The sequence below is a fragment of the Patella vulgata genome, chromosome 4 (assembly GCF_932274485.2).
Source record: "Patella vulgata chromosome 4, xgPatVulg1.2, whole genome shotgun sequence".
NCBI lineage: Eukaryota > Metazoa > Mollusca > Gastropoda > Patellidae > Patella > Patella vulgata.
Window position 1 is genome coordinate 44,838,821 of NC_065882.2, and position 15,382 is coordinate 44,854,202.

At 35.5% G+C, this 15,382-nt stretch overlaps 1 protein-coding gene across 1 annotated transcript in view; it reads right to left on the bottom strand.

The window, feature by feature from the left end:
- The window catches only part of LOC126818232 (ras-specific guanine nucleotide-releasing factor 1), a 173,135-nt gene that overhangs the window by 60,327 nt on the left and 97,426 nt on the right, over window positions 1–15,382 (bottom strand). Inside the window, exons 2-3 of the mRNA XM_056100398.1 lie at window positions 11,394–11,500; window positions 1,991–2,138 (exon numbers count right to left, since the gene is read on the bottom strand). Of these exons, the coding sequence (XP_055956373.1) occupies window positions 1,991–2,138; window positions 11,394–11,500 (255 nt within the window). The remainder of the gene's footprint in view (window positions 1–1,990; window positions 2,139–11,393; window positions 11,501–15,382) is intronic.

A 15,382-nucleotide genomic window follows, 5' to 3' on the forward strand; every position in this document is an offset into this window, starting at 1 on the left:
GCTCAAAGCTGGTAGTCTTAAAGAACATTTTGTGTAGATTACAAATCTGCAATCAGATTAGAGGTGAGTGGTAGGGTTCGCATGCTACTTGGCCATAAAAAACGAAAACAATTTGGTTTAATTGTATATTTACTGGATTTTGTAGTGCTCCAGAAGCTACAAAGTAATAGATATAGACCCAAATTTTGGCTTATCCAGAGATTGTCGGTGGTACTACATAAGAACACACATCAGTCTTCACTAGATTCCCCAAAAATTGGATTTGAATATGGTTTCAGACACAAATTTTCGAAAATTGCCTCATATTTTTGAGCCAAAAGAACCCGGTAGATGAGCATCTAAAAATCTGAAACTTGGTGTAATTATAATTTGTACTAATATCTCCAACATATGTTAAAGTCATTCTTGTCCCATGGCTGCCATTATTCAAATGACCATAACCGGCCAGTAACCAAAAGATCAAAATTGATGGGAAAAGTATTTCTTGAATAAAGAAGATGACTTGTTGTTTGAATCATAGTTATCTAACTTTAGGAAAGTCTGTGGCAGGTTACTATGTATCATCAGAGCTTATCTGCTTAAAGTGCAAAGACACTGATTTCCAGCCCCAAGTGTGAATATTTAACTTGATTTTATATTCTTATAAAAGATATTATACCTCCAATTGTTTGACATTGTGTAGAAAACATGTTGAGCTAAATCTTTTATGAAAGTTCATCTCAAGGTCACAAAAAGTCTTCACTCTTTAAAACGCACCTGGATGTCAAAAATAAGTGTAGATTTAGAATCCTTGTGGAATTTCCATTCCAGAAATACTTATTCCAGAAATTTTGACCTATCGGTTACTGGGTTATGGTCAATTTGAATAATGGGCGCCACGCCTATTTTGGCCGAAATCCGAAAATTGGGATATGCTGGAAAACACTGTTTCAATGACGTGCGAAATGTGGTATGACGTGGGGTCTGAGAGCTTGATCGATGTAGCGCATTGCTGTGATGCGGCCCCCTATCCCTGGACCAAACCATCATGCCAGGACCTCCCTGTGAGTCTCGTTCCATGACACATTGGTCAGAATAACGCTGGCCAAGTCAACGTCACATTCTAGTCCTGCCATCTGCAGTTGATATGCAATATCGACTCTCATCTGTGAACAGAAAAGTTCTCCATTGCCTGTGTCGCCAGTTCTGGTGTTGTTGGGCAAACTGTAGACGTTCACATCGATCGCGATGGGTAAGGATCGGTCCACGGTAAGGTCTAAGGCAAAGGATGTTCTCTCTGGTGAGACGTCGGCACACTGTATCGGTACTGATGGGTCTTCCGTGTGTTCCCACTGTCTGACGTGCTGTCTCAGATGCCTGTGTGAAGGGATTCTGCCATGTTCTCGCACAACATGGCGGTCTTGTCGCTTCGTGGTAACCCTTGGTCTATCAGTTCAGGGGCGATCATCCGTGGTGTTGGTGGCCCGAAAGCATTGCTGAAGCCTGTAGATGGTCCGATCATTGACCTTGAAGTGATTGGCAACGGCTTGGGCAGTGTGGCCAGTATCGAGTCTTCCAAGCGCCTGGTTCCTCTGAGCTGTCATGAGTCATGGCATACCATCTCAGAAGTCAGGTTGCGTTTTTGAGAACAATTCCTGGGTTCAATTCTGTGTTTGTGAAGGAGCCTGATTGCTCAGGTAAAGTTGTAGATGTCGTCACAAATATTCAATAAAAACATTTGACAAGATTTATGCAATACGTCTATTCAGAGTAACATACCAACCTGACGTTTCTTTTGATGCTTAGTATATGTTACATTTATCCAATTTTTCTAATCATGTTTCAAAGATTCATTTTACTACAAATTACAAAACCCTTCCTATAGTCTTAATGAAATGTCTTTGTAGTGTGCTAGTGATTTTCTTGTATTTTTTTTATTCTATGGAAGACAAAACTATTTTCAGGTCCTCAAATAAAGATACCATGACAAAGTAAGGAATATTTAACGTACCTCAGCTTTTAATTTTTTAACTTCTATTGTAAATTCATCTGTTTGTTGTACATACTGCCATTTTGCCTGACGTTCACTGTCTAGTATCTGTAGTAAATGTAGATGTTTCTGTTCCAGTTCTTCTTTCATCTCCAATACCTTGCTGTAACTTTAAATAAATAAAATAGAATTGAATTTAACAAGCCAACAGTGAGGCTGATGTCTCCTGCTGCAATCCCAAAATAAATAGATGACATGTATATTAATCTATTGCATATTTATCCTTTTGAAAAGTATCGAGTAATTAAACTGATTATCTATGCTTAGTCCAAGCATAAAATGTTCAATATCAAACTCGGGTTTTAAAATACCTTGTAGTGAGTGTAAACTATACACTAAGTTTCATCACTCTCCATCAGATAGAATAATAAAACTGATTATCTATACTCAGTCTAAGCAGAAATTGTTCACGATCAAACTCAGTCTTTTGAAGTACCTGGTAGTGAAACTATACATTAAGTTTCATCACACTCCATTAGTTAGAATCAAAGTTATCTTGTCCCAAATCATCGTCCAATGAAATTGCTTAGCTCTCCTTAGCTTCAGCAGAAAATGTTAATCATTGAACTCAGTCAAGATATTCACCTAATGAACATCTACACCAGGTTTAAACATTCTAACTCAAGTCTAAGATGAAAATTCTCATCCTCGAACTTAGTCAAGGCACTGATATAATGAAACTATCTGAGTTTAATCACTCTCATCCAATTAGAATCAAAGTTATCGTGTTTCAAAGTCTCAACCAATTAAATTGCTTAACTTGGCTTAGCCTTAGTGGAAATGAGCATGATCAAACACTTCCAAGGCATTCACCTAATAAAGACTTACACCAAGTTTAAACATTCTACCTCAGCTAGAAGAAGAGTTATTGTCTTTCAAAGTCTCAATCAGAGTGAAGTCTCTACTTAGCCTAAGCAGAAAATGCTTTTCATCAAACTTAGTCAAGGTATTAATGTAATGAAACTATACACGAAATTTCAATTAGAATCAAAGTTATCGAGTTCAGAAGTCTCGAAGAATCATATTGTTTATCACTTCGCTTACCCTGAGCAGAAAATGCTCATTTACTAATTTAGTTAAGATATTGATATAATGAAATTATATACTAAGTGTCATCACTGAATCAGAACCAAAGTTATTGTGTCTCAAAGCATCAACCAATCAAATTGCTTATCTCTGCTTAGCCTAAGCAGAAAATGCCCAACTTCGAACTCGGCATAGTGTATATCTATCTTCAATAGTTGGATTGATGCAGAAAAGTAGGAAAATGAAATGAAATGAAATTGGGCTTAACGTCCTACTGTTCGGCTTCGGGAGCCACAGTGGCTAAGAGAGTAAGATGCTGGCTCGCTAGCCTGGATGTCGCGGCAGGTTTTCTCCAGGTGTCAAGATTTTCTGGGGTGGTTTCCCCTTGTCAGCGGGGCAGGACGAAGGGCCTGAAAAGACAGCTGTCTAGTCGTTTGGATGGTATGAAACACCGAGGTTCCCTGTATACATTGGCGTGCACGTAAAAGATCCCTTGGCAGTTGGAATTCGATATATAAGAGGTAGTAGACCACTATCTGGGCAGAGTTTCCCTCACGAGTACGTGGTATAGCGTATGCCTATCTTCATAGCCCAGTCGGAAGTTAAACCCAATTTCATTTCATTCAATTTTCCTACTTTTCTGTGCCAATCGGGCTATTGAAGATAGGCATAAGCTATGCAGAGTGTTATGACAGAAATTTTCAATGGACTGTGGCATTCCTCAATTGACCAACACCAGGATCAGTGTACATAATCATAGTATTGAGAGGAATATGGCCAATAACTCGACATCAAGACATCTTAACCTGACAATACCACATTTTTACGCGACATTACAACATTTTTAATGTCTTGGTGTCGAGTTAAAATGGTGTGATGTCGGGTGGTCATGGCGTCGGGGTAAAATGTTGTGATGTCGGATTGTCGGGTTGTTTCCATTTTACACTTGCCTGTATATGGTCTCAATTTAGTATTTGTCAATACACACAAGGGTTCATTTTATGGAAATATTCTGAATTCTGATACATTTTTTAGTTAATTTTTGTGTATTATCATGCAGTGACAGCTATAGCTGAATGGACAACAAATATCACTAGATACCAAATTCACCTTTCATTTAACAGATTTTGAAGATTTTACATTTGTAATTTTACAAATAAACTGACAAATGGATCTTCTCTTGCATTTTTAAAATATTTTCTCGGATCTCCCAACTTACAAGGTTAGGTATGAAATGAGGTTTAACTTCTCATTCTTCTTCACCAACTGAGCTAATGAATATGGACATACTCCATACAAGTGTTATAAAGAACATTATGCCCAGGCAGCTGTGTTTCTGCCTACTCTTCATAGAATTGCAAATGTCTGCGTTTTTTTATTGTAAACACCAACGTGTACACAAAACCTTATTTTTTCATCCAATATGAACGACTAGACTCGGTAAGTTTGCAAGGACATCCGTTCTGCACCACTCACAAGGAGAAACTATCAAGCCAACACCAGGATTAAACACAGACCTCTTGGTTATTGAGCCAGCGTCTTACTCACTGAACCACCGTGACTCCTGGTTAGGCATACAACCCCTTATAATCTACATTATGGTATAGAAACAGAAAAAGAGAGATTTAAATTTTACTAAACAGAAATGCATTTTGCAAAATAGTCTGGCATTGGGGCTTTAAGACACCTCTGGGAATGTTTTCACTACTAATAGTTTATTTTAAAATAATATTGCTGTAATTAATTAAAATGAAAATAGTTTAAGATTTAGCTCAAGAAGCATCAAGATAACAAATGTTCTTCATCTTTCAACCTCACTCCAAAGTTCAGACTTCAAAGGAGCTAATTTCACAAGTTTTTAATTAAACAAAATGAACACATATTTTTCTCGGCAAATCTTTTTTACCAGATTAGAATTCTTTGTCCAAACATTAAGTTGTATTGACAAAGTTGAACTATTACTTTTGCCTGGAAATAATGACTTTAGTTATACCTGACATTTTGGCAATTAACTTTGCGTACCGTACCGGACAAAAAGTACTTAAGGCCATGTTGAATTGATGCCTTGTTTCTCCTGCCACTACTCTGGCAATCATGTGCAGTAGTGAGGTAAACACAACACAAAGAGGGTTTCAAAACACAAAGTGGTCTAGCATTATATCTATAGTCTGAGGGTTGTGTACCTTTTTTAAAATTATAAATAATCTACTTATTGCTTTGAATAAAAACACAGATAATCTTCAATTGAAAAAATTTAATAACAAATTAAAATTTTGTAACACGTCAGTGGCTTCTTGTTTTATATTTTAAAATATGAAATAATCATATTTTCATATAAATTTTCCATATTCTTGTGTTACAATACAATGGAAACATTTCAGTTAGACGAAATTTGATTCGCTTGGAGTTCATTGTTAGTTTTGACAACAAAAAATTTGTGATATTACTAACAAGTCGGACTGTTTATGTCGGGTACTAACAGCTTTCTATTAAACAGAAATAAGTTCACTTGCTGAGTGAGTTATAGACGGTTTCGACAATACCATCGAACGTAAAAATGCTGGGAATACCCACCAGAGTCCAGTCGAGATAGGTAAATTCGTGTACCCGTAATTTATTGATCTTCAAGGAAATAATAATGGTCCTGGCATCGCTAGCCATTTTGTAAGGCGTGCATAATTTAGTACACAAGATATAATTGGACAATACATGAATAATAATGACATGTGTTATAATTTAAGCCAATGAAAAAATTGATTATTCAGGTTTGCGGTTGAATATTAGCGACTGTCTTACAGTTTATAATATTATTATGCTTTCCCATTAGCCGAAATAACCCCTACACACGCCATTTTGAGGAATTCATATAATCCAATACAGTGTAACTTATTCCAAGGTATGCGGGCCCCTACATGTGTATTATCAACATCTTTAATTTGTAATGAGGGATAAACAACGAGAATTGACCTCTGATATTTGGTAGAATTTTATTTAGATATTATTAACATAATTTTTTTTTTTTGTGTTAAAAAGGTAAGCGCACGATTTTTGGGGTCCTCGACCTAAACGTGCAGGCAAGGAGAAACAAGGAATCAATTCAACACAGCCTAAACAGACATTATGTGAGCTAAGTCTGCCTTAGTCTGGCTTCAAATGTTATATAAATTATTATTTAATCATTCATTTACATGAGATGCCCATAATCAAGTATCTAAATCATCAGATGGCTGAGATATTGAATGGATTAGACCATCCTCACCTTATAATCGGTTAACATTAAAATGAACTGACAGTCTAGACTTGACAATCAAGTATTTCTTGTCAAACCTTCTAACACCAATAACTTCACTAACAAGCCAACAGTGGGGCTGATGTCCCCCGCACATGAACGAACCCATTTTAATAGTCCCCTGCTTTCTTCAAAAGGCGGGGGACAAATATAAAGAATGTGGGGACCGGGACTAAATCTGATGAAATTGTATAGCCATTCTTTGTGACAGTTCCTAAGTGTGAATCCATTTCGATTTAAAATGGTTCAAATATTATCAAACATGACCCGTCATTTATGTCTCAGTCGGGATCAAGTCTTGAAAGGCCCAGTTATTTGAATCGTAACACTTGCATATCAGCCTTCTAAATGATGTGATTGGATTTTTTCCTCTTTTTCTCGAAAAGTGTACGACATGGGCTATTTCCAAATAGGATAATGGATACCATTTCTCTTGGGAGGACTTGCTAAATTGAACAATAGTGGGATCATAATCCGTAATATAAACGATCGAATTTCCTTTGGTGAGCTAAAAATAGTTTTCACGTGGATTTGAGCGTACATATTTTTATAAGGCGTATTAACGGACCAGAATAGTTTTTCTGTTTATACAATGATGGTAATATCTACTTTGAATCAAAATCGTCTAAACTTGCTAATCAAATTCTGGAGAATTTTGACTCCGGAATAACGGTATAAATTTGTTGTTCAATTTATGGAGTATTTTGTACTCCAGTATAATGACTGATGGCAGAACAAACGTTTTCTGATTGGCAGATTATACTCCGGTAAAGTTCCGGACGTAAAATCTATCAGAGTCGTTTCGGTAAGGGGTCAACTTCTCCCTAGGTAAAGTTTGACTCTGGGTTCGGTTTCTCGTTTGAGGTGACCAGAGTACGGAAATTCTTAGCTGGTAAGGTTACTCCACAGTGAGTGTAATAAAATTAGAAATCTATGAGTGGCAAGTAGCCGTCCCACATTTCTCTCATGAAGTGACTAGTTTCGTTCAGTTCGAACTCATCAGACTTCAGTGAGATTGTGCGGATGTTCCCTTTATATAGTCTCGGATGGACCGGTCCAGTGCTGTATCACCGGAGCAACTGCTTCCGTTTAATGATGAACAGAGAGACGGCTAAAGAGCTGCCATTATAAAATGCTTACTTGCATAACTCTGAGGCTCCCATTTGACTGTGTCATATAAACAAGTGGGAAGCCTGATGAGTTCGAACTAAACAAAACTAGTTGCTTCATGAGAGAAATCTGGGATGGCTACTTGCTACTCATTGATTTCTAATTTTAGAAAAAAGTATTTTGACTGAAATTTTCACTATGTTAATTTTTCATTATCATTTTTGATATCTAAATCTTACATAATGCATCTTTAATCAAACTGAGCCCTACCCTTTATTCTAAATAACATTTTTCATTCCAGTCTTTTTTTAATACAAATAATAAAATTCATATTATGTCTACCGTCATGTTGACCTTTGAAATTGTAATTACCAGGATTGTGAAATTCATAAACTACCTTTATAATGCATTTTTTTTCTATTACACCCACAATAACAACAACCTTCAAATCAAACGAGTACACTATTCCGGTATGATTTATATTAAAAAATAGAATCAATATCCAAATATAAACTACCTGTATGAAAATAGGTATTGTTTTCAATAACCCTTTTAATCAAAGCAATCAATTATCAAATTATTACTGCTATAATAAATTGGATAAATATACTATATGCAAAAAAGTAAAATGTTCAAATAACTTGAAAAGAGATATGTCATGTGTATCTATTAAACATATTATTGCAAATCAAATGTTGTAGATGAAAGTTTAAACAGCAATGGATTTTGGTGTTCTAGGGAGTGAACAAGCATAATCCTGTCCCATTCATGTTTAGGTTCTTGAGTGAATTAGCATTTCCAATTCATGTTCAGGTGTTCTAGAGTTAACTAGCATATCCTGTTCAATTTATGTTCAGGATCAGGTGTTCCACCGTGAATTAGAATATCCTGTTCAATTCATGTTCAGGTGTTCTTGAGTGAATTAGCAAGTCCAATTCAGGTTCAGGTGTTCTAGAGTGAATATGCATATCCTGACCCCTTCTACATCAATGTTATGTGGAAATTAAGACTAACAAGCCAACAGTGAGGCTGATGTCCCCCGCAGAAATCCCAAAATAAATAGATGACACATATTAATTAATCGCACATTTATTTTTTTCAAAAGTATCGAGCAATCAAACTATACACTAAGTTTCATCACTCTCTATCAGATAGAGAATCAAGATTATCTTGTCCCAAAGCATCGACCAATGAAATTGATTAGCTCTGCTTAGCTTCAGCTCAAAATGATAATCATTGAACTCAGTCAAGACATTCACCTAATGAACATCTACATCAAGTTTAAACATTCTTCCTCAATTAAAAAGTCTTACATGTATGTTCCAAAGTCTTGACGAATCAAATTGCTTATCGCTCCTTAGCCTAAGCAGAAAATTATCACCATCGAACTTAGTCAAAGTAATGATATAATGAATCTATATTCGGAGTTTCATCGCTCTCACTTCATTATAACCAAAGTTATCGTGCGCCAAAGCATCAACCAATCAGATTGCTTATCTCTCCATCAAGGCATTTACCTAATGAATGCCTACACCAAATTTGAACATTCTACCTCAATTAGAAGGAGAGTTATTGTGTTCCAAAGACTTACCCTCAGCAGAAAATGTTCATTATCGAACTTAGTCAATTTATTGATGTAATAAAGCTATACATCAAGTGTCCTCACTCTCACTTAATTAGAACTTAAGTGATCGTGTCCCAAAGCATCAACCAATCAAATTGCTTATCTCTGCTTACCATAAGCAGACAATGTTCATCATCAAATTAAATCAAGGCATTCACCCAATGAACGCCTACACCAAGTTTGAACATTCTACCTCAATTCGAAGGGGAGTAATTGTGTTCCAAAATCTCGGCCAATCAAATTGCTTATCGCTCTGCTTAACCTGAGCAGAAAATGCTCATTATCGAACTTAGTCAAGGTATTGATATAATGAAACTATACACCATTTCATCACTCTAACTTAATTAGAACTAAAGTTATCGCGTCCCAAAGCATCAACCAATCAAATTGCATATCTCTGCTTACCCTAAGCAGAAAATGCTCATCTTTGAACTCCATCAAGGCATTGAGCATTTACAAGACACTACAAACTGATCAAAACTGACAACCAATGAAGTAATTATCAGAAATAATTAAAATTTGACTGGCGTCTAGTTCTTCCTAGAGCTGAGATTTATTACACAAAAAATATGCAAATAATGAGATTACAACTTTAGCTGTTTAAATTATTGGAAATCGTTGACAAGATTTTAAAAGATAGGTTGCCAGGCAACGAAACATACACCCACAGCAGCTAAATCGTCCGAGCGGTCGACAACGATTGTCACATATTTATTTCTTTGTAGGTAATTGGGGGCCTTAACAAGACAGTTCCATACAGATCAGATTATAATTTTTGCTGTTTGAGGGTTCACAAGGTTCTACAAACTGAAACAAGGGTCTCAACTCTGGAAGTAATCTACAGAAATTGTTGAAATTTGACAGGCTTTTTCGTTTTACTAATTTAAATAATGCATATAAATTTCATACAGATCAGATGATCACTTTTGTCATTCAAACGTTCGCAAGGTTCACAACCGCCATAACTCTAGAAATTATTGACGGAAACTGCTAAAATTCAATAGACCTCTGTTTTACTAATTTAAATGATGCATATAAATTTCATACATATCGGATGATAACTTTCATCAATCGAGCATTAACACGGTTGAACAAAGTGAAAAAGGGGCCACAACTCTAGAAGTAATGAACGGAAATTGCTGAAATTCAATAGGATTCTTCTCTTTACTAATTTAAATGACGCATGTAAATTTCATACAGATCGGCAGATTTCTTTGGATGTTAAAGAGTTCACAAGGTTCGATAAAGTGAAACAAGGGCCATAACTCTAGACGTAATAAACGGAAATTGCTGAAATTCAATAGGCTTCTTTGTTTCACTAATTTAAATAATGCATATAAATTTCAGAAATATTGGATAACTTTTGGTGTTAGAGAGTTCACAAGGTTCAATAAAGTGAAACAAGGGCCATAACTCTAGACGTAGTGAACAGAAATTATTGAAATTCAATAGGTTTCTTTGTTTCACTAATTTAAATCATGCATATAAATATCACAAAGACTGGATGATAACTTTTGGCGTTAGAGTGTTCACATGGTTCAATAAAGTGAAAAAAGGTCCATTACTCTAGACATAATAGGATTCTTCTCTTTACTAATTTAAATAATGCATATAAATTTCAGACAGATAGGATGATAACTTTTGGAGTTAGAGCGTTCACAAGGTTAAACAAAGTGAAACAAGAGCCATAACTCTAGAAGTAATAAACAGAAATTGCTGAAATTCAATAGGCTTCATTGTTTCCGTAATTTAAATATTGCATATAAATTTCACAAAGATCGGATGTTAACTTTCAGCATTAGAGCGTTCACAAGGTTCAACAAAGTGAAACAAGGGCCATAACTCTTAGACGTAATAAACGGAAATTATTGAAAATAAATAGGCTTCTTCATCTCACTAATGTAAACAACATATATCAATTTTAAAACAACTGGATGATAACTTTTGGACGGACGGGTGGGGGTGACGGCAATATACGTCCATATTTCCATGTGGTTGTATAAAAAGTTATCAAGGACATTAATGGTCAAAAATTTATTTTGTTCCATCTTAATGGATCAGATTTTCTACACTACATAAGATCAGGGTGGCTACTGTTTTGATGGCTGATATCTGCTGTGTTATGCACAAGACTTTAGTAAGTTTATAAAAAGACAAATGGATGATGATGATGTCATGACTGGAAGAGTTGTGTTTTCACTGGCTGTGTTTTCACAAGACCAAGTGATTGATCTGGCCAGACATTAAATAAAACTGAGTCCGTATAAAATAAGGAATTGCGTTGTAATGAAATTATATGTCCAGTAAAAACGTACCTTGCTCTTTTAATTGCATCAATCCATGCGGTACATTCTGATTCTGAATCACAGCGTAAATCATATTGTCGCTGACCTTCACTTTTATAGGTGATGGTAAAACAGTGCTGAAAACATAAGCAAACAATATTTAATGACAATGTTTAGGTAACAACAAACCTTAAAGCTCATCTGACTTTAGCAGAGGTACCAATGAAATGTAGGGCAGTTATATTAATCTTTATCATTTATTTTCTCAACAGGAGAGAAAGAGAAAGAGAGAGAGTATCATCAATGCAACACTAATTAGGTCATATAGGGTTATTTTTATTTTAATGTATCGCTCAACAAACATTACGGTGTAACGGTGATATATTCAAACGTTTTTTTAAATTGGATAATAATTGTGACCTCTAGAGGGACCACAAGCTAAAAACGCAAAGTTTCGTACAATCAGAGGCCATAATTCAGGAAGTTACAATCCGATATGCGCGAATATTAAAAGGAACCGAGATCTTTGGGTTATAAACTTGCATTTCAAGTTTCATCAAAATCGGAGATCAAAATTGTGGTCTCTAGAATGTCCACAACTTTGATATACCAGATGTTTACACTATTTGCGTACGAGGGGCGGCCATTTTGTCCGGTAGTTTTGGTCAGATTTTCATGAAATTCATTCTCAGACAAAATTACGGTGTAACAGTGATATTTTCGAACATTTTTTTTTAAATCGGATAATCTTGGGCCATAATTCAGGAAGTTACGATTTGATATGTACGAAAATGGAAAGGAACCAAGATATTTGGGTTATAAACATGCATTTCAAGTTTCATCACAATCAGACGAAAATTGTGACCTCCAGAGGGTCCACAACCCTGATACACAATATTTTGACACTATTTGCGAAGGAGGGGCGGCCATTTTGTCTGTCTGTTTCAGTCCGATTTTTACGAAATTCGAACTCAACCATCCTTAGGATGCAACAGTGATATATTTAAACGTTTTTTTAAATCGTACAAAAATTGTGACCTCTATAGGGTCCACAAGCTAAAAACACGATTTTTGGTACAATCGGGGGCCATAATTCAAGAAGTTATGGTCCGATCTGCGCGAATATCGAAAGGAACGAGATCTGTGGGTTATAAACATACATTTCAAGCTTAAACCAAATCGGATAAAAATTGTGACCTCTACAGTGTTCACAAGCTAAAAACATGATTTTTTGTACAATCAGGGGCCATAATCCATGAAGTTACAGTCCGATACATGCCAATATTGAAAGGAACCGAGATCTAGGGGGATAAACCTATATTTCAAGTTTCATTGAAACCGGATAAAAATTGTGACCTGTAGAGTGTTCACAAAGAATTGTGGACGTCCGGATGCACAGGGGCGACCACAATATACGTCCACATGAAAATGTGGGCATTTAAAAATTCTGACCTCTTTTGTCCACAACCTAGATATTACATACTAACACTATTTGCGTACATAGAGTGTCCATTTTGTCCGGCAGTTTCGTTCCGAAATTCAAACTCAATCATCATTATGGTGTAATGGTGATATATTTGAACGGTTTTTTAAATTGGAATATGCGCGAATATCAAAAGGAACGAAGATCTTTGAGTTATAAACATATATTTCAAATTTCATCTAAATCTGATAAAAATTGTCGCCTCTAGAGTGTCCACAAGCTAAAACCATGATTTTTCGTGCAATCAGGAGCCATAATCCATGAAGTTTCGATCTGATATATGTCAATATTAAAAGACACCAAGATCTTTTGGAGATACACCTATATTTCAAGTTTCGTCAAAATCGAATAAGAACTGTGACCTGTATAGTCTCCACAGACAAATTGTGGACGGACAGGGTTGACAGCAATATACATGTAGGTCCACATGAAAGTGTCGGCATATAAAAACTGTAATACAGGGTTACCATTTGACATTATACATCTTCCATGGCGAGTATCTACTGACACCCCTAAATGAGTTTTGTGGAAAATAACTCACTATAGCTCTTGAATTATTAAGGCAGCCAATACACAAAAGTCTAGTTATTCAATGTTTTTATAATCCAAACCTAGTTTATATGACAAAATCTTTTTTTTAAATACTGACAATCATTCTGTTTCATGTTGTACAAAACAACTAAATTAATTATTAAAAACAAGTCCTGGTTTTAAAAGAAAAACAATTGTACCAGTGTGAAAATATTCAGACACAAAATCAATAATACTAAGAGCTTTAAAACTATTGGTTAGCTTATGAAATAAAATACTGCAATGTATTCTCTTGCATTTTTTGCTAACCAGTGTTCTCTTGATAGTTGATGCTATTATATAATATAGACGCTACATCGATGATACTCATACATTTTAAATTTCTAATGCCTAATGATTGCTTGTTAAAGGCGCTTCCCTACTATATTAGTATATGAAAGTCTCGTAAAAACCTGTGTCCTATTCCTGTCCAGCTGCTGGATGCTCATAGAGATAAAATGTAAATACAAATAAACAGTTTTATTGTTAGGACTACAGATGCATTGGTTTATCCAGTAGTTGCCATGCAATACATTCCCACATTTTGTAAAAGATGGATAGAGAATAAGCTAGATTTTTCATACAATCAGGAGCCATAAACCATTAAATTATTGTCTGAAATGCACAAATATCGAAAGGAACTGAGATCTTTGGAATATAAATATATATTTTAAGTTTCATCAAAATCGGACAAAAATCGTGACTTCTCAAGGGTCCACAACTAAAGAGTTTCATCGCTCTAACCGAATTAGAACCAAAGTTGGGGGGTTGGATGGCCGAACAGTTAGCACGTGCGTGCTGTATTATAAGGTCTGTCATTGAGTCAACTGGCGTGGTTTCGATTCCCCGGTTGTACGTGACAGGAGTAGGGTTGCCTTCCAACCTCGTGCTTAGCATCGAACCTTGTTAAGGTATTGATGTAATAAAATTATGCACAAAGTTTCACCACTATCACTCAATTAGAATCAAAGTTGTCGAGCTCCAAAGTCTCGACCAATCAAATTGTTTATCACTATGTTTACCCTAAGCCGAAAATGCTCTCATAATTGAGCTTAGTCAAGGTATTGATGAGATGAAACTATACACCAAGTTTCGTCACTCTCACTTACTAAGAACCAAAGTTATCACTTCCCAAAGCATTAACCAATCAAATTGCTTATCTCTGCTTAACCCTAAGCAGAAAATGCTCATCTTCAAGTTCCAGCAACGCCTACTATACACCATGTCTGAACATTCTAGATCAATTAGAAGGAAAGTTATTGTGTCCCAAATAGTGTGACAGACAGCTGCAGACTGTCACTAGATAAGAGAAAACTAGAAAAAGAGAAAAAGTCTGTGCATTACCATGTTTTTATTAAAGGAGCTAAATCGCTAACATTTGGGACCTAGAAATTCACAAAAGTGGGTCGCAACGCATATAATACTGTAATATGAATGTATATAAACTGATTTACATTTAATGGTTCCCGTTTTTACTCCAATTTCAAATCAGATATGTTCGGCGAAATAAGTCAGCAATCTCAATCGAGTGCAAATTTCTAGCGTCTAGTTATTCTAGTCTACATAACTCCATTTGATTTGGTGCAATGTGTCTAGCCTCGTCCCTCGAGTCTCTCAATACAACTGGGGCTGAAGCGCCTTATGGTACATGATTCGTGTACCAATGTTAAAAAAATTATTTTATCTTAAATATCGGATATCAGAAGCTCATCTTTTCCCAGTAAGTTTACATCATCAATGTTGATTTAAATTGACCAATAATTCGTGTTTTCGATGTCGAAGATTTAGGAGGATTTTGAGTTACGGACTTAGGTCCTTTAAGTATAGAATGAATAAAAACAAGGGAATGTTCAGATGACTTCTATTTTAATCATTATTATTTGCTTGATAACGATATCTGTATGTGTATCAAAACATAGCATGTTAATAAATTCAGAAGTAGTATATCCATATAAGTGTTTTTAAT